Genomic DNA, 21,172 nt, shown 5'->3' on the forward strand with positions numbered 1-21,172 from the left:
TACTAGAATGCCCATGTAAATTGAGATACGTAGGGAGTACTACATGTAAGGTCAAAAAACGAGTTCAAGAACACCTACGTGCTATTACCAACATAGATGTGCATTACCCCATCGCCCGCCATTTTCAGGAGAAACATTGCTCAAACAATTCTTTATTAAGATTTTTTGCCATTGAGCAGGTTAATGTAGGAAAAAGAGGTGGCAATAGAGAATTAGCTTTACGGAAAAAGGAATCCAAATGGATCATTGAGCTAGAAACCAGATTCCCGGGGGGGCACAACCTGGATGAGGAACTAGCCACTCACTTACATGATAATTAAGAGCTGCATGTTTCTTCGTTTGTTTTCTTGCTATACTGTATAGATAAATAAGAATGCTGATGTTGTAAATTGATAGTATTTAATTTACAGCAGTATTTTAAGTTTCAAATTTTTTATCTAGTCTCTTGTTTTATTGCAGGAGGAAAGGAAGGGACCCATTATCAGCATGTGTGGCTGTCACTTCACGGGTACCCTACCCTTTTCTTCATCAGGACTGCTGTTGCACTTCACAAAGCTAAGAGACTGATTTGAAGCACTTTTTTATTATGCTAATATATAGTTTGTTTAGTATTGATTTTTATGTTGGGTAGCACTGCTATTTTTTCATATCATAGTAAGGCCTCTTGATACAGCCACTGGGCTCTAGATGTTTTTACACTACATCTTGTCTCACCTGATGAAGGAACGTTATTTAGGCACTTGCCTACCAGATATACAGAATCTTCATTTAGACACTAGATCGCATTTATTTTTGTCCTTGACATTTGTCTCCTTTGATAAAGTTTTTTGTGTTCTGACGACTCAGAGCCAATGTGCAGCATCGTGTTTAGTGTACATACTATGCTGCGTGGCCATTCATGATGTATCTTAATACATTCAGTTAGGAGGGAATTTTCTTTATATTGAGCAATTCCTATTTTGATATACTGTATGCATTTATCATTTCAGTATACCATGAAGTCAGTATCTCGTAATCATGAAGTAATGAATACAGCAATGTCTATGTATATGCTTTTTACGTAGTATATGACTGTTCTAAGATGGCCGCCATTGGTGAGGCCGAAAGGTGTGTGTCAAAATCTGAGTGCCTTTTCTATGTTGATTGTTTATTTATGCACGTCATGGATTACTGTGAAATTTCGTGTGATCAAGACACTTTTGTGTCGAAACGCGTAGCGGTTTACAGGATTAAACCTGGTGATCAACTTTGAACTTCTGAGTGTGCATTCTTACTTTGGTAATGTTTGGAGATATATATATATGTATATATATATATATATATATATATATATATATATATATATATATATATATATGCGCGCTCACTTCCAATCACTTTCAAGAACTTGGAATAGCACTCAACGGGACACTCCTGCAGTAATTCAATCATTTATTGCATTTGCGAGCTTCAGAAAACATGACGCGTTTCGGCGATGCCTTAGTCAAATGTTTTACAAAAATCGCGCCAGAAAACGGCATATTTCAAGAGGCAGAACAGAAGTCACATGATGTTATTATTCATGGTCATCGAAATGGGACAACAGAAAGGGGCGATCGTCTTTAAAAATCAGCCGCCATATTGGGAGAAACAATAGTTAAAATGTGTGAATACAATTTACAAATCGTTAAACGTTAAACCATAAATAGGTCCCCAATATTGGTCTGCATGTCAGAAAAAGCAATTATTTACATAAATATGTACATTTACTTAACAGTTATTACGCCGTATATCGGCACATGAAGTCCCACGAACCTGACCATAATTGAGCCGTATATCGGCCGTCTGCATCGCAAGATCAACAGTGAAATACGTAGAGGAAATATTCCTCCATTACAGAGGAACACCTTGCAACTGTAAATCAATTGCCTAATACATATCAAAAAAAGGGTTTCTGACATAACGCCGTGTATCGGCCTAAACCCCTGCGTTAACACTGTCTTACAAGCACTGTGACCCCTGATACAAAAAAGCCTCTATCACAATCATTTTATACATACAAAAAAGAAGATATGTTATCAGTCCTCACACAGAAACAGAACCACTGATATAAATATACATTTCACAGAATCCTAAATGTCTGATCTCCATCACGGGGCATGTTACTCTATCCTGTTATTGTTTAGTCACCAAGATGAACCGATAATTCCTCGCCCACATTCATACCCACGGGATTCTTAGTACCCAGATCTATAATGTAACGTGATTCCAGTCTACGTAGTTGTTTGATTCTATCTCCTCCCCTGATGCTTGTGGGGACCTGGTCCAGACCATAATAGCGTAATAGATCCCTATTACTATTATGTTTGTCAAAATAATGCCTAGCGACAGAATAGGTGATATCATTCTTAGCTATCGCTCGCATATGCTCCAGGATGCGAATCTTGACACAATGAATCGTGCTGCCCACATACCGTAGGCCACACGGACATTCCAGACAATAAACTACGTAGTTTGTGTTACATGTTATGAACTTCTTAATGGGTCGGGGGTTCTTGAGGCCAATAACCTGATAGGTCAATGTCCTTCTGCTGCCTACACAGGCTTTACATTTGCCGCATGGAAAGAAACCTCTAAGGTCCCTTAGGGTTCCCATCACCTTGGGGCTGGTAGATAGATGGCTTTGAACCAAACTGTCCCTTAAAGATCTAGCTTTTCTAAATGTTATTAGGGGGACAGGAGGAATATCTGGGCCGATCACATGATCCGTTTTCAAAATGTGCCAGTTCTTTCTTAAAATTTGCTTCAATTGATTGGCACCATTTGAAAAGGTGGTCACCATTCTGAATTTATTGGTATCACATTCATCCATTCTACTTTGCTTGTTTCTCTTTTTTTTGTCCTGTGTATTCATTTGTTGGTCATCTTTGAATAGAGTAGCCCTTGGTATATTCCTTACTCGCTTCAGAGTATTTTCAAGGAATGCTTTGCTATAGCCTCTGGTTACAAATCTACTGATGCTATCTTTGGCTGCCTTTTCAAAATCATCAACCCTGGTGCTATTCCGTTTGAGCCGTAAGAATTCTCCATAAGGGATACTCCTTACTAGCCCAGGAAGATGATTACTTGTAGCATGCAGGATTGAATTCCCGGCTGTGGGTTTGCGGTACAGTGATACAGATAGTTGGTTATCTACTACCCTGATCTGTAAGTCAAGGAAGTTGACGGTTTCAGCACTGACTTCACCACTGAATTCCAAATTGATAGTGTTCTTGTTCAGATTACTGATAAAGGTAGTAGCTGACTCGAAGGAGCCGTCCCAAATAATAAAAAGGTCATCTATGTACCTATACCAACTGACCACCCTGTTGTACTCAATCGGTCCCGGTGCTCTGGACACCTGCTCCTCCCACCAGCCCACGAATAAATTCGCGTAGCTGGGGGCGAAACAGGTGCCCATCGCGGTACCGGACCTTTGATGGTAAAAGTCATCACCGAAAACAAAAATATTGTTTTTAAGGCAGAACTCAGTAAATTGAAGGATCATGGCATTGTGTTCCGTAAATTTCAGAGGTTTTTTCTTCAGAAAATAGGCTATGTCAGAAACCCTTTTTTTGATATGTATTAGGCAATTGATTTACAGTTGCAAGGTGTTCCTCTGTAATGGAGGAATATTTCCTCTACGTATTTCACTGTTGATCTTGCGATGCAGACGGCCGATATACGGCTCAATTATGGTCAGGTTCGTGGGACTTCATGTGCCGATATACGGCGTAATAACTGTTAAGTAAATGTACATATTTATGTAAATAATTGCTTTTTCTGACATGCAGACCAATATTGGGGACCTATTTATGGTTTAACGTTTAACGATTTGTAAATTGTATTCACACATTTTAACTATTGTTTCTCCCAATATGGCGGCTGATTTTTAAAGACGATCGCCCCTTTCTGTTGTCCCATTTCGATGACCCTGAATAATAACATCATGTGACTTCTGTTCTGCCTCTTGAAATATGCCGTTTTCTGGCGCGATTTTTGTAAAACATTTGACTAAGGCATCGCCGAAACGCGTCATGTTTTCTGAAGCTCGCAAATGCAATAAATGATTGAATTACTGCAGGAGTGTCCCGTTGAGTGCTATTCCAAGTTCTTGAAAGTGATTGGAAGTGAGCGCGCATTTTAAACGCGATTGCACCTTCGCGTTTTATAGCACCCGTCTACTGAGTGCGCTGGGTTGGAGGTGCAGATGGAGCCATGATATATATATATATATACACACACACACACACACACACTAGGTTTGTTTCATTTTAATCTTTTACCTCTTCTGGTAGGTTTTCCTGCTATATGTTGCAATTTGTTGCATTGAGTCCCTGTCCCTATGATGGGAGTCTGTCTAGTTGCCCTTACCTATTGGGTTATTTTGCTTCTTTTATCAAATGGCCAGAAAAATGTTTTTTTTGCCAATTTTTAAGATTGTAAATTCTGTCAATGTGCCCTCTGATATGCTGCTTGGTAGACTCTTTATTATGGCAAATACTAAAATTAAGGAAATGTGCAATATTGTGAGCTTTCTTTTATATTATGTATAGCTGTATTATTGTATTTTGATGAATTGCTATTTATTCTGCTTGTTTATACTGTGCCTCTTTAATGTTTTCTGCTATAGTAATGTGGTGAATAAAGATATGTTTGACTTTGACTTGACTTTGGCTCCAAAGGTCCTTAACAAACCTGGCACTTTGGTCAATCAGACAATGGTGCATTGTCACTGGGATAAAGAATCAAGTTCATCATTTTCAGGGCTTTTTCTGCATCAGCAAATCAGCTTCAGCAGGACGTTTCAGAGAGGGGTCTGGCCTCATAAAACCCTGTTCAGCTTCAGCTTTCAGCTTTGCCCCGCTTGGGAAATCTGAGCTCCCAAAAAGTGACTGTTAAAATGTATACATTTTCACACAGCGAATTACCTTCCTTGGGCACAAGTTTTTAATTTCACCCACTTCTGCCGATGGGTTTGGAGAGCTTGCCTGCCAGTCGGAATGCAACCAGTAATCCCAAGGGTGGCTCTTTCCATCCTTGGGATTACGATGTTGGGTTTCAGCAGCCTTTCCGTGCTGACTTTTCTGTCACAGAAAGGCTGTCGGAACTCAAGTTGTCTGCCAGGCAGTGCAGGGATGAACTGCACCTCCTATTTTACAATGGGAGCATGCATTCCTGCCGATTTATGGCCAGGATACATGCTCCTATTGCAAAATATTGGAATGCGACGGAACAGTCTTCAGTCGCATCCTAATTAGTCATTCAGGACCACCGACTGGGTGTCGGTCAGTCCCATGACCGAGACGATGTCAGGCGGAGGAAATTCCACTCAACACCGTAATAAGACCCTAAATTAGGAGGTAAAACTTCAAACTGAGACAGACCTTGTTTCATACTTTATTCAACACAGCAATTTATTAAGATGTTGATTTTCAATGTTAAAAATGAATGAAAGAGCATCCACGGGGAAGACCGCACACCGAACGTCGCAATGGTGGCGGCTTGAATTGCTGACCGCAGTGAACGCTGCACGCCGAGCGCCGCAATGGTGGCGGCTTGAATTGCGGAATCGTTTGGAATTCTGAGTTTTGGAATCGTCGAGAGCTGATAGCGCCGAGGGTCCTGAGAGCTGTGCCGAGACTCGCCATGACTTACTGATGGATTGATGGATTGTAGGATGGATAGCTTATGCTGATTTTGCCGTGAGCCCCCAGAGAGACCGAGCTGTGGATTTAAATGCAGACTCCTGCTCAGTGAATATTGCTGAGCACCGCCGAGTATTGAACCTCGAGGATCTAGGAGGGACTAAAGGAGGTAAAGGGAGATAGGCGATTGGATAAGAGCATTGCATGGTGAAGGTTGCCCGGTGTTGGAATATTCTTATTTAAGACTCTGTGCTGAGAAAGCTCATAGCTTAAACTGAAATTGCAAAGCTGCTCATGCTGCCTGACTGCCTAATTTGACTGTTTAAACTGCCTAACCTGCCCAGAAGCAACAACAATAAATAGCAAATTAGCAAAATAGAAGGTGCGGATTCTCTTTTCTGAAGCTGATAGGAGCTGATTGAAGTCGATGGGAGCTAACTTCGGCAATTGATAACAGCAGGGGACGCACTAATATTTGAATTATCTACGCCGTGAGGGGGAACGGCTGATCTAGATTCACTGCACCTGCTGCATTCATCTTCCCCCTACCTTGCTCCATACCCCGCCATCGACATGCCATTGCCGTGAGGGGAGCGGCAGGGTGATTTTTGGCCATACCACCATGAGGGGAACGGCCAGGCAAAGAAGACTTCTTCTCCCAGGGGGCAGTGCGCGGCTCCAGCAGAGGGTGCCATTAGAGGGTGCCAGAGGCCCTTAAAAGCAGCGAGGCCGTAAGAGGCTGGGCTGGGCCATCCCTCCAACGTGTAAAAATGGGTAAGCGCAAACACCTGGGTAATGAAGATCAGGGGGGATTAAAAGCTAAAATCCCCAGAAAATCTCCATCTATAATCTCATATTTGACTTCAGCTGTGGGCGCTTTAAGCAAAGAGATAGCCAACGTGGAGAAGGATCTGGGCCTGGGCGTAAGTGATGACTTTGGCAAGTTGATTAACCCTAGGGTAATGGTGTCACCTACCCCTGTACCTTTGGAACCGGTGGTCCTGATTAGGAGCCCGATATTGAGGGGTGAAACTTTGTTCCCTGACATTGTAGCCCCAGTGATGTAGATTTAAGATTGGGGGCTTCCACACTGATAGAAGAGAGGCCTCAAAGAGTGTCTATTGAGGGGCCCATTGGGGTTAAACGTACTAACAAAAAAGTAACAAAGCCGCACAAGGGTTGTAAAAACAGCATTCCTAAAATGGTACCGGGGGTTGATGAGAATATCCAATTGACACTGCGGACCCTTAGTGAGGATATATTTAGTACTCAATTTGAATCTATATTGACTGCTAAAGCCAAAGATGTCATTGACACCATGAGCTCTTGTGTGACTGACCTAAAGAAAAAATGTGAGCGTCTAGATATTTTTGTGGACTCATGTTTGAGGGATAAAATGTGCCCTTCGGAAGCTATTATGAACTCAGACCCACTACCTACTTCTATATCCTTAGAAGCAACCGGGACCACTATGCGTGGGAAAATTCAAGGATCTCATCTGTTGACTCTTCCGGGGGAGAGCAAAGTTGAACTTGGGTGGCAGGCTTGAAGATCACAAAAATTTGAATTTAAGGGCAGTAAAAGTTTCTAACATTGGCTCCTGTTCTGATACCTCGCAATCTAGGGAATTATCTGAAGCTCCTGGGGTGAATCCTGTCTATCATGAGAATTATAAAATCTTTAGTGATAGTAGGATTGATCTCCCAACAGAAGCTACCCCTTGGGTTGCGGTTCTAGTTGGGGTCCTTCCTCTAAAAGCGTCTGATAATGAATCCACAGAGGGTTTGTTGCGTAAATCAAAATGTTGGTGTGACAATTATTGTACGGGTCAACCCAATATATCTGACCATATTATAATGGCTAGACGGGTGTCTTGGGTGGGTTATCGACCCAAACAAATTCCTGGTGACTGTACAATTATTAATTTTAATAAATGGGATACAGTCGGCATGTTATTTTGGGACGCCACTGAGGTATATGGAGGAGGAATAAGGGCCTTACCGCTGGGTTACTTTTACCCACCAGTAAGCGCAAATTGCGCCCAGGACAGGGGTTAAAAGCTCTCATCAGTTCTTGTTGGGTCAGTCGCATAATATACGTTTTGTCCCAGGCTCTGTAAGTCTAGCTGGAGGGGGGGATATCTCGCCCAAATTGCCTGGGTTATTGTTACCACCTAATGAGGTAGGCTTACCTCTTTTAAACAGATTTGCCCCACTTTGTGGGTTGGATATGAACGACTGACTAGAGGAGAAAGAAGATTATTTAACAGCATTAAGTTCTAATAAATCTGTTGGTGGTGATATTGGTGCTGAGGTTTGTCCACCTGTTTTAAGTCCCAATATCTTGGCTAGGGCTGATATTGGGGGAGAAAACCCGACTAATTGTAGAATCATGAGCTGGAATATTGCGGGTCTAAGATCAAAAAGAGACGACCCAAATTGGTTAAAGTTTATTAAAACATTTGATATAATCGCTCTCCAGGAGACTTGGGACAGGGGAGATAACTTTTGGTTGGATGGCTTTAGTTCTTATTTCTAACCTGCTTGTCCAGCTCTAGCGGGTAGAGCTAAGGGTGGGCTTATGTTCCTCTTTTCATTGAAATTAATGGGGTTTACAAAAAGGATTGAGATGAATTCTGTTAATTGCTTGATTGTAGAAGTAACTAAGCTAAACTGCCCAAAGTTATAATTTGTGAATTTTTATAACTCTGGGGAGTGTGATTCTTTGAACCAACATTTGAATAATTTGAAATCTTTTTTAATAGATTATAGGACAAAGCAAACCACTTCTTATTACGTACTACTTATGGGTGATCTTAATATTCATCTATGTGACTTGCCTATTTCATGATCCTCATGGTTATAATTATGCGACGATCCCCCACTTTGAACACTCAATACGGGGTGAGGTTCTAGAGTCTCTTTTGACTGAAGTAGACCTTTTTTAACCTGGTTTCACTAATATTATTGATCGATGCCCTACGTTTAAATCTAAGACCAGAGATACCATTGTTGACTATATTTTCTTGTCTCCCATGCTGCTAGGTAAGGTAGTCTTTTATAACGCCCAGGAATCACCTTTTAGTGATCATAACCCTATCATTTTAGAACTGGACAAGAGTTGTGGTTTAATAGGTAAAGGTGGTAAGAACCTGGCCCCTAGCAGTATAGAATCATGTGACCAGGGGAGGAGGCTCAGATGGTCCAAAGTTGTGCCTGATGCTTTTTTAATGGATCTGTGTGAGAAAAGTATAGGGAATATCACAATTTGTACTGATTCTTTTAGTCCCAAGGATGCGGTACTCAGAGCCTTTGAGGGTATCTGTAGACAGATAGCATGTGACTTAACCGTTAAAGACCAAATCAAGAATCACATATGGTCTAAGATGGTTTGATGATAACTGTTCCCGAGCTCATCTCTCCTTAGCCTTCGCCTTGAAAAAATTTCCTCGGGATAGGACTTTAATTGCTAGACTGCGGAAGCAGTACAAGATAGCACTGCATAGCTGGAAAGCCGAGATCAAGGCAGAAGCGTGGAATGCGTTACTATCCGCTAATGTGTTAAAGGATAGCTCAAGATTTTGGGCAATCATTAACACCCCTTTTTTTGTGGTGAGGATAATGAGATTTTGGGAAACAATATCACAGAGGCCCAGTGGTTGTCTCATTTTGAGGCTATCTATGAATCTAATGAGGTACTGGACAGTATTACCAGGACCTCACTTTTTCAACTTACAGCGCCGCTTGTTTTTAATGAGGAGGAAGTTGCGAAAGCCATTAGAGATACCTCGAGTAATAAGGCTCCAGGCCCAGATTGTGTTCCTGCCGATCTTTATAAAAGTGAACCCAAATAGTGGGCCAAAATATTGGCCAATGTTTTTAATGCCTCTGGCTCTCAAGGGTTTCCTGTTTCTTGGTCCCAATCGATTATTATCCCTGTTTTTAAAGCGGGCCAGAGAGGGGATCCGCGGTGCTACAGACCCATATCCCTGATTGACTCCTCTATAAAAATATTAGGCAAGGTGATCCTAACCAAAATCACAGATTGGGCTAGTGAGAGGAGGATCTTATCTAACCTACAGTATGGGTTTAGGCAGGGTTGTAGCACCATGGATCAGTGCCTTAATTTATATTTATTGATCAGCAAATATACCATGGCTAAAGAAGGATGTCTGAGGATGGCATTTATCGATCTATCCTCTGCGTTTGACATGGTTAACAGGTCCAAGCTATGGAATATTTTGCTGGATAAGGGTCTTGACCCCTGTTTAGTATATTTTCTGGCCAACCTTCATCAAGATCTTAAAGCCTCGGTCAGGATTTCCCAGGCTGGTAATTGTACAAAACCTTTTAAATCAAGCAGAGGTGTTCGCCAGGGATGCATTCTGGCGCCCCTGCTCTTTACCCTTTACATTAATGACCTGGATAAGTCCTTACTTGAGGCATCCTTGGATATTCCGCGTGTAGGAGACTGCTCAATCCCGGTTCTCCTATACGCGGATGATGCTGTCCTCTTAGCCCGTACCGCGATAGGGCTACAGCGGCTGCTAGATGCTTTTGGAGCCTATATGCAGTCTTTGGACTTGGTAGTGAATATTGGAAAGTCACATGTTATGTATACAGGGATTAGATCTAGAAAAGTTAAATCGTTTTATTGTAACGGACTGGAAGTCTCTTCGGTGTCCTCTTTTACCTACCTAGGGGTTTTATTTGATGATAGGTCCTCCTGGATACCTCAACGAAAAATAAAAAAAAATGCAGTTATCTGATCCTCCTTAGGTCTATTGGGGTTTGTAAAGCGTTTGGGGGCCAGACCCATAGAGGCTATTTTAAAGATTTATAGAGCAAAATGTTTGGCCATTGCAACCTATGGTGCCTCTATATGGGGATTTAAAGAGCAGACTGGGATTCAGATAGCTGACATTTTTTTTTACGAAGTCTCCTGTCCCTACCACAATCTACCCCAAATTTTGCTAAAAAGTGGGTTTAGGTTATGTCTCTGATATTTTGAGTACAGCTCCGTTGCTCTGCTGGCTCAAAACTTGGCTAAATCCCGATTTATCCCTGAATCATCAGATCCTAAGGGATTGTCAATTTAGGTAAGTCTTATAAAATTAAGTGGCTGTCCTATGTTAAATGTATGTTATCTAAAATAGGGCGGCCTGATCTATATGAAACACCAGATAAGATCCGGAAGGAAGACGTGCTGTGGGTGAAATTGAATTTTAAGAATTTATTGATGTTGGAGCGGGAAGATCAGGAGCTAAGCAAACCTTTGGTTAGAACTCATTTTTTGACAAAAACAACTATTCACATTGAACCATACTTGGTACTGGTGAATAAGCCTTTCCATCGCTGGCTCCTAACTAGGTTCCGTTTTATTTTGATTCATTTTTCACTGGGGGATTTTCCGGAGTGGTGTAAGCCTGAGGATGCAGAACCTTGCCATTGTGACAACTTCTCACCTCAGGATACCCTACATTTTATTATGTTTTGTCATTTTTATACTGACATCCACATTAAATTTTTGTTACCCATTCTGAGAGGTAGGGTTTTTTTACAGGTTAGACCAGCGTTAGTTTACTTACAGATGTTGAGTAACCCAGGGGATATATTTTATATTGCATGTTTTTTAATTGCTGCCGTGAGGCTTAAGAAAAACAGGAACCTTATGATGAATACCGTTTAGATTAGGTTTACGGAAATTAAAAAATTTGAAAATTTGCACTGGATGACCTCTTAAGTGATATATGTCTGTGTATGGTTGTGTATTGTACTTTTATGAGGTTTATGAAAAACAGGAACCTTATGATGAATTCTGCTTAAATTAGGTTCATGGAAATATTTTAAAATTTTGAAAATTTCCACATGATGACCTCATAAGTGATAGTGTTTTTTGTATATTATATTTAAATGTCTGTTTTGTCTGTGTATTGTTGTGCATTGTACTTTTATGATTTTAATTAATCAAATAAAGTGGATTGAAACTAAAAAATACTAAAGAATGAAAGAGCATCCAGTAGAATGTCAACCTGATTTGTATAATGTAGGTGAGTAGGGACTGGTCTGGTGAACCAGTGATCTGCAAAGTGAATAGTAGATGTTTCAATAGTGTTCCCGGTATAAAAGTCCTAGAGAAGAACCTTGTGTCTTTCTTCAATTTCAAAAGCATGCACAATGCTACAAGTGTATTTGTATTACCTTTTTCCACACAGTGATTATCACTGTTAGAAAAGTAGAAGATGACTTAGCAAGTGCTTTCATATTAATATAAGAATATTGATCATAATTCAAAGCTCAAATTAAAATACTAATGACAAATCATAAGAAGAGCATGGGATGAATAGTTTTTTTTAAAAACAGCATTACCAGAAGGCAAAGTTAAAGACTGTGCTCGCCTGCAGGATGCAGCATATTGTAGCAAGTAGATACATATAAGGAAATAGTTTGGCCAGTATATTTATTTTAACCATATGGGTTGCTGTGTAAAATTTAATTAGAAGTTTAGCTTATTCCTTACACGTCTTCTCAAAATCAAGACCACGTGGAAAGGGAAACTTACTGCAGTTTTTTTCATCTGAATTATCTCCACAGTCATTTTGACTGTCACATCTCCAATGATCTGGAATACAGTTTTTGTTTGCACACTGGAACTCATGAGGTCCACATGTTTTCTTATCTGTAATGAGAATGGGTTAACAGTTATCATATGTCATCTAACAAGATCGCAAAATTCTATAAGTGAAAACTCGAAAAACACATCAACTAATTTATGCACTCAAGAGTCAAGTGTCCTGTGAACTAAGGGTGCAAGTCACCCACTCAAAGCCAAATGCTCAACTCTACTTCTCCCACAGTATCCTGTAGTCTTTTTTTAACATTGCCCTAAACATTCCGCCAGAATGCAGACTCCACACTAAGGGCCACAGTCCCACAACATCTTCATTGATTTTATTGTATATGTAATTTCCAATGTAATCAATTACATCATATGCTTCATGTGTGAGACCACAACAGGTTCTGCGAACATGAACAAAGTGATGGGTATAGCGGGAAAGGGTTATGGTAATTTATCGAAACGATAAACCAAAATCTTCTATAAACATTTTTTAAAACACTTCAAATCAAAAACCATCATATGATCCAAAAACTGATACCGCTTGATATGGCTTTTATGGTAAGATATGCAAATCATTTACCTATTATTGTACTGCTCATTGATGACAAATTTAATTAGATAATTTCTGAGCTCACTGGTAACATCAACTATATCAAGGTTTACATCATCAAAAGCATTACTAATTGCCAATTCCATGGCAGTGCCATATATACCTTTTGTGAACTCTGAATCTGGGCATTGAGAATGGTCAAAGGTCTCTCTGACCCTAGAGCTGAATGACCACTGACAAATGCCTTGCTATATGTTCTGTTGTGATAGTGGGGCATGACATATGTTGTAACCAAAGGGCAAAGCATGTTGGCATCAGGCTAACTTAGTGGCTTCAAGAGGTCACCCTGAAAAGAGTTATGATCAATCCTTGAGGTGGGCAGTTGCCCTCCCCAAATAATAATCCAATTTCATAAAATTCCTAAAATGATCAATTGATAGGACAATAGGATTGTCATCCAAGACACAACAAGCATTGTAATTCAACACAAGTAGGTGACAGCATTTATTTTAGACAAGCATAGTCTTGTGTAACATTCTGGTTATTGGGCTTTGTGTATTTGCATAATTTTTTGATGATGCTCTGTTTTGTTCAGTAAGCAGACACATTTTAGCAGGAACTGTGCAACTGGTTGTTTGTCAAGGCTGTGTAAACTGACCATGCAATGTTCACCATGTGATACACATTGATATGAATGTGTATGTGTGTTCCTGTATGTGAAAATATTCGCTATTTGTTTTCCATGCCATCAATTAACAATGAATTTGCTCCTGTGAGCGCACAGTCTCCCCTTAAAATGGTTTTACTAGCTTCATGTTCTTTAGGAAGGAATGGGTATTGGCCATGAGGAAAGGGATCGGGGTGCAAGGCAATGAGAGTTAGTGGGCTGTAGTGAGAATTGTTTTTTACATCATGATTTAGAGTATAATAAGCCTTTTAGCATCTTTGCCAGTGAATTATGGTAGATGAAGTCATCTTCACATACCAGTGTATGATTAATTATATACTACTCAATAAACCAGCACCTGCTCAGTTTCTTCAGGTACTCACATTGATGCTAGCATCTACATCCACTTTAGCCCACAATCTCTCAAAACGTTTAGCCATCAATACAAAGCGATAGCCAGTAGGTAGGAATAGTTAGGACCAAAGTTTCCATAGGAAAAGCATTTTTTTGTTTTGCCAATAACTTTCACAACGCTAGATGAATTTTCACAAAAGTTTCAAAAATCTTCCCCTTTCTGGTTCAGCTGCCGTGTTGTAAGTTTCTGTGTGATTAGTCAAGCGGGTTAAGAAAAAAGGGGGGTTCCCAAAATGTTTTCCTCCATGTGATGTCTATTGGGATTTTTCATTTTTTGACTACAGCCCGAACCGCTGAACAGAATTACACCAAATTTTGCAGAAAGCTAGATGCTAGGCACAAAAGCGTGTTGTTTGTGATTTGGCATAAATCCATGCAATAGTTGCAGAGATATTGAGATTTAAAAAATATAGATATCTGAGGACGCAAGTCCTTGCAGTGGACTCACAGATTCTATTGAAATTTGATTGGCTGCCAACACTTCAACTGTTTGCAGCCATAATGGAACTCAGCTTGAAGCTGAGTCCCACAAATAATTACAAAATATTATATTGAGATGTTATGAGTGATGTCACTCACCATGTCATGAGTAATAAAATATGTGAGGTCATAAGCAGTGCATTGTGGGGCCATAAGTTATTGTTAGCTCAGGTAACTATAGCTGCTAAAGTTCACTGGTTTTGTATGAGAGAAATGTGAGCCTAACTATAATGTCCCTGTAGCCTTAGTTTTTTTCAGCGAATTTCTAAGTTTTTTTTAATGTTATTAGCTAACTATAATATACCTGTAACCTTTGTTTTTATTGGTGAATTTCTATGTTCTTTTTAATTTTATTTCCTAACTGTAACCTGTAACCTTTGAGAGTGGATGTGTGAGTGAGTGCATGAGTGTCTCAGGGGATGTGTGAGTGAGCATGTGGGTGTCTTAATGGGTGTTTGAGTGGATTTGTGAGTTTCTGAGTGGATCTGGGAGTGGGTGCATGAGTGTCTCACTGGGCATGTGAGTGGGCATGTGAGTGTCTGAGTGGGTGTGTAAGTGGGTGTGTGAGTGTCTGAGTGGGTACATGAGTTTCTGAGTGAGAGTCCGAGTGGGTTTGTGAGTGGGTGTGAGAGTGTCGGAGTGGGTCTTTGAGTGCTTCCAAGAGTGTGTGAGTCAGTCTGTTAGTAAGTGCATAAGTGTCTGATTAGGTCTGTAAGTGGGTGCATGAGTCACTGAATGGGTCTGTGAGTGGGTGGGTGAGTTTTTGAGTGGGTCTGTGAGTCGGTGCGTGAGTCTCAGAGTATGTCTTTCAGTGGGTGTGAGAGAGTATAAGTGTTTCTGTAAGTGGGTGCATGAGTGTCTGAGTAGGTCTGTAAGTGGATGTATGTGTCTGAACGGGTCTGTGAGTTGGTGCCCGAGTATCTGAATGGTTGTCTGTGTGTCTGTGAGTGTCTGAGTGGTTCTATGAGTGGGTGCATGAGTGCCTGAGTGGGTTTGTGAGTAGGTGTGAGAGTGTTTGAGTGTGCCTATGAGTGGGTCTGTGATTGTCTGAGTGGGGGTGTGGCTGCCTGAGTGTGTGAGTGGGTATTTAAGTTTCTGTGTGGGTATGTCAGTAGCTCTGTCAGGGAATAGGCCACAACGTAACTGCACCTGCCCCTTTATCCAAAAAGAGTGCACAGTTTTGCATAAAATATCTACCCAAGCACTGTACTTTTTACTGGTTAATTGCTAAGTGCTACCTCTTTGGGTAAATGCCTGGTGCATATTCTACATGTGTAATGGAGCATGAGTAAATGCCACCAGTGAACTTGTGTGCATTTTGGCAATGTGATTGTTCCTCACGCATCTTTATCCAGAAAATTGTGATAGCATGAATCTTCCTATAGAGAAGATGACGGGAGTACAAAGAGGTAAATCTCCACCAAACAAGGGGCCTTCCTCTTAGCTATAAGAAGTAAGTGCTTCTTTGTTTTGTGGAGATGACCTCATATTCCTCAGCATTAAGGACACGTCACCAAAATCGATGGAAAAGGTGACGGGGCCTTTTAGTAAGCTGCCCATCATCCTGGCAAAAGGTGAGAAGACCACTGCATACTACTAAAGTGGATGGGTCGGTGCCAAACAGGTGGTGCTTGATTTTGCACATTTGTATGCTCAGTCATTTAAAGAGATAACAATGGGCTCTCACCAGGTAAGGACAAGAAAGAACCCACTCATCACACTCACTAACCATTGCGCTCCAAATGATTAACAATGCATTCACCTCCCCGCAGCATTTCAGATCGTCTTGCAATGTATAATTGCTGATTAAACACACTTGCTTTGCCTTTGTCCAGCCCAGAAGGTCAGGATCATTTGTCCTTTACAGAAGTGGAGCTTCAATTGAGGCACCTGCTATGTTTATATATATGTGTTTCTCATTGAGGATTAATTTCTGTAACAACTTTGCAGATCCTCATTCTGGCTTCCCCTGCGACAGTTCTCCTGCAAAGCTTGCCCACATACCGATATCCTCTGCTGCCTGCTGCTCTATGCTTGTGCCTCCTATGCTGATTTCTGCTTTTTCTACTCATTTTTCTGCGCTTTGTTTTCCCTTTTACGCTCGTTTTTCTGCCCTCCATTTTGCCTTCACTGCTCATTTTCTACCCACTTCTACTCTGTTTTGAATTTCCATCTAGTTTTTCTGCCTCCTGTTTTGCCTCTCTGCTCTTTTTTTGGCCCTCATGTTTGCCTTTTTTGTTTGTTCCCTGCTCTCTGTTTTGCCTTTTCTGCTCTTTTTCCTGCCCTCTGTTTTGCCTTTTCTGCACATTTTTCTGCCTTCTGTTTGGTCCTTCCTGCTCATTTTTCTGCCCTCTATTTTGCCTTTTATGCTCTTTTTTCCTGCCCTCTGTTTTGCCCTCTTCTGTTCTGTTTCGCCTTTCTGCTCGTTTTTCTGCCCTTTGTTTTGCCTTTTTCTTCCAATTTTTCTGCCATCTGTTTTGCCTTTCCTGTTTGTTTTTTGCCCTCTGCGTGCTTTGCACTCTTCTGCTCTGTTTTGTCTTTTTGATAATTTTTCTGTCCTCTGTTTTCCATTCTCTTCATTACGGGAGGGAGGCTCCGGGAACCCCATCCCCCGGTGCCTGAGAAAAATTTGATGGGAGACGGGACCGCATGGCCCCCTTCCCTGGGATGATTGCGGCCTGGGGATCCCATCTCCCTTGGCCCCAACACGTCTACCTGGGTGCACTGGCCCAACCCAGGACACCCAGTGTACTATGCTGGAGACCGTGGGTGGAGCCTCAATGCCCTTGCCCGGTCCCTGCCTCCTGCAGAAGCCGGCAGTACTCCTGCATGCAGAGAGCTGCTAAATATGCAGCTCTCTGCTTGCAGGAGCAATCTTTCCTCTGTTTCATGGCAGCGGGCAGGAAAACCGATTAAAACTCAACTCTCAGCATGCAGGTGCAATTTGAGAGCTCCTGCTTTCCAGGGAGCAGGGATAGTGTTTGCTCTAGCCTCGCAATAGTTGTTGCAGCTCCCGCCAAGCAATAGTGAACAGCTATATCCTGAAGATGGGCACCTCGGGAGATAGCAGGAGCTGGCCCTATGGGGTCGCAGTACCCTAGGTCCATTATTGGCTCCAGAAGTATGCATAGGCTAACCCAGGGAGGTGATGGTCACATCCCCCTTCCACTTTTAAATATACATTTAGCCCTGGGGAGGTGGTGGTCCACGGGGCCCAGAGAGGTCTGTGTGGCCCCCCTGCTTCTTTATTAGTTTAGCAGTGGGGAGATGGTGGTCCCCAGGGCATATTAAAGCGCCAGGAGGGGGGTCTACATTGCCACCTCCACTATTTTTCTGAAGTTCGGGGAAGGTGGTGGTCTCCTGGGATCAAAACGCTGAATGGCGGGGGTCCACATAGCCCCCATCCGATTTTATAAAGCCCTAGGGAGGTGGTGGCCCCCGGGGCTTAAAAGAGTTCTTGAGGGGGCTCAATTCACACCCCCTTAACATAATATAAATTAATCTGCTACTGGGACCTGGCCCACTTGGGGGCTAAACTGAAAAGGAGCTTGTAGAAAAATGTTGCCTCAAATTCGTGGATATTCGCAATTTCACTGAATTTCTTTTTCAGAAAATGCATTTTATTGAAGTGTTGGCAGCCAATCAAATCTCTGAACAATATTATCATTATTTGCGAAGGCTTGGTGACCCTAGACATATAAATTTGGATTTCCTTTAATATCTCAAAAAGAACTAAATGAACACCAAATAACAAAAAGCATGGTTTCTGGACCAAGAGCTACCTTTCTGTCAAATTTGGTGTAATTCCATTCAGCAGATCTGTGTGAATTAACATGGTAAAAGCACTTTTGTACCCCCTTTTTTCTCACCTCCGCTTGACGGATCACCCCAAAACTTTCCTTGCCCAACTAGAGTCACTGGCACACTTTTTTTGGAAATGATTTTGAAGATTCATCAAACGACGCCAAAGATATAGCCAAGTCAAAATACGTTTTATCTATGGATACAAGTCCTACCTCTAACTACCTATTGGCGACCGCCAGTAGGTAAAATACAAATAAATAAATAAATAAATATATGTGTGTGTGCGTGTATATACATATATATATGTATTCACTGAAAAAACCATAGGTTTCACACATGTTATAGTTAGCGGAAATTTTACTGATAAAAAACCAATGAAATTCCCCCGTTATAGTTAGTGCAGGAAACTATAACTCACGCGACCGCAATCTTCTGCTGATGCTAATACTGTATTTAGACACTTATTTGCCCATGTCTTCTTCCATAAATTTTTAGCTATACATATATTACAAATATTTTTTTTTCATAAAGACACATATGTCATCAGCAGAAGATTGCGGTCGCGTGAGTTATAGTTTCCTGCACTAACTATAACGGGGGAATTTCATTGGTTTTTTATCAGTAAAATTTCCGCTAACTATAACATGTGTGAAACCTATGGTTTTTTCAGTGAATTTGCAAGGTTTTTTAAATGCTAATTCCTAACTATAACGTGTGTGAAACCTATGGTTTTTTCAGTGAATTTGTACGGTTTTTTATATGCTAAGTTACTTTACGCCATTCGTGGCGTGCGCGCCCACTTAACGCAGTTCGTTCCGTGCGCGCACGGTGCGCTTCGCGCACCGTGGGTGCACAGTGAGCACGCGGTGCGCTTCGCGCACCGCGCGCCCACTTTACGAAGTTAGTGCCGTGCACGCACGGTGGGCACGCGGTGCGCTACGCGCACCGCGCGCCCACTTTACGAAGTTAGTGCCGTGCACGCACAGTGGGCACACGGTGCGCTATGCGCACCGCGTGCCCACGTTACGCTAGATGGGCCATGTACGCACGATGCGCTTCGCGCACCGTGCGCACATGGAGGACATATTATGCGCTTCCTTGTGATAGGTAATCTGTTGAAATTTTTTGGGGAAATGCTGTGCTCTTATATGCCATGCACAAATGGTGGCCTTCGGCCACAATTTGCACACGGGGTGGAGAGAGTGGGGTTTTTTTTTTTTAATAATTATTTACCGTACGCGTACGGTAAGCGTACGGTAAGCGTAATCGGCGATATTTTCGAAAAATAAAAAATTACCGTTTTTTGCCTTGGGGGATCTTTGAAGACTCAACAAACATGGTTATGTGCATGGGCGCTGTCTAAACAGCCCCTTTATATGTTTTTGGCATTTGTTTATCAGCTCCCCCCTCAGAGTGCGAGAGAGAAAATGGCGGCCGCCGCTTCCTGGTTTCGACCGATTCGAATGTTTACTAAGATCTAAGGGCCAATCAGAATCGCGCTCGCGCACGCCACCGTACGCATACGGTAAGCGCACCGTAAGCGCACCGTAAGCTGGCTCAGATATATATATTGATTTAAAGGCTATTTTCTCAGAATCTACTGAACAGATTTACACCAAACCTACAAAAGGCACTTTCTTGACCTGAGGACTACCTCTCTGCCAAATTTCAAGTAATTCTGTTCAGCCGTTCGGGCTGTAGCTGTGTCTAAAGGTCCTATGGAAACATGCATGGGAAAAACGCGTTTTGGGACCCCCCTTTTATCTCAGCCCCCGCTTGACGAATCCCCCCGAGACTTTCAGGGTAGGAGCGGAGCGTAGCGCCCCACCTATTTTGAAAAATTCGCGAGGATTCGTCAACCGGCGCCAAAGTTATTCAAAATAGAATGTTGCGGATTTCCTATGGAAACGTGGTCCTAACTATAACTACCTACTGGCGACCGCCAGTAGGTAATATATATATATATATATATATATATCCAAATCAAAGGGATCCAAAACTCCGGGGCACTCTGTCAGCGGGTGCTCTGCATAACGGGCCGGATCCTGGCCACGGAAAACCACATTATTAATCCAAGGATGCGGCACTCGGGAAAGAGATAGTTTTAAACAGTGCTTTATTGATTTGCACAGCTCAACCAACGCGTTTCAGACTAACGTCCTTGATCACGGTTAGTGAGTCCTTCTTCTATGGCACTATATATACCACTAGCCCAGGTATGGCATTGTGGGAAATGTAGTGCATTCAAAACAAAGTTGTGTACAATTTTGTATCAAAAGAAAAACAATCATCTATTATGATTGACGGATAGATGGATTAGCATCAACAATTCATGGTATAGTACCTAATCAACAATTCATGGTATAGTACCTATGACGCAAAGGTATATATGCAACCAAGTGGGAAAGAGAGGCATTGTATAGTACAGTGTCATCTGGCGGCGGGGTACCTAGACTTAAGAAGTAAAGAATAAATGGGAGAGAATACGGAATCAATGTTTCAGGTACAGGGAAGAGGGAAGGGAAGGGAAACTGAGGACAGGGGGGGGGAAAAAGGGGGAGGGAAAAAAGAGAGGAGGGAGAAGGGAGGGAAGAGAGACGGGATAACTATTGTTATTTCAGAGTAACGGATGTTACCGAGGGAAATTAAACTATGCCAAATGTACATAAAGTTCTTCATCATTGTTCATCCCGATTGGGGTCTTCGTTTGTAATCTGATAATGTAGCGGGATTCCAACTGTCGCAGTTTTTTAGTTCTGTCGCCACCTCGTTCGTTTAGCGTAATTGTGTCGATCCCATAGTAGCACATCGCACGCCAATCTCCTTTCTGGCATACTGATAGGTGTTTCGCAGTTGCATAAGTAGTGTCTTTGTTTTTAACTGCTCGGATGTGTTCCAAAATACGCTTTTTGAGTGGGCAGATGGTGCTACCTACGTATTTGTGACCGCAGGTGCATTCAATGATGTAGACGG

At 41.8% G+C, this 21,172-nt stretch overlaps 1 protein-coding gene across 1 annotated transcript in view; it reads right to left on the reverse strand.

Moving 5' to 3' along the window:
- The window catches only part of LRP1B (LDL receptor related protein 1B), a 3,634,433-nt gene that overhangs the window by 434,896 nt on the left and 3,178,365 nt on the right, over positions 1-21,172 (reverse strand). The window contains exon 68 of the mRNA XM_085647014.1: positions 12,228-12,344. Coding sequence (XP_085503140.1) covers positions 12,228-12,344 — 117 coding nt within the window. The remainder of the gene's footprint in view (positions 1-12,227; positions 12,345-21,172) is intronic.

Source organism: Triturus cristatus, chromosome 3_2 (genome assembly GCF_964204655.1).
Source record: "Triturus cristatus chromosome 3_2, aTriCri1.1, whole genome shotgun sequence".
Taxonomy (NCBI): domain Eukaryota; kingdom Metazoa; phylum Chordata; class Amphibia; order Caudata; family Salamandridae; genus Triturus; species Triturus cristatus.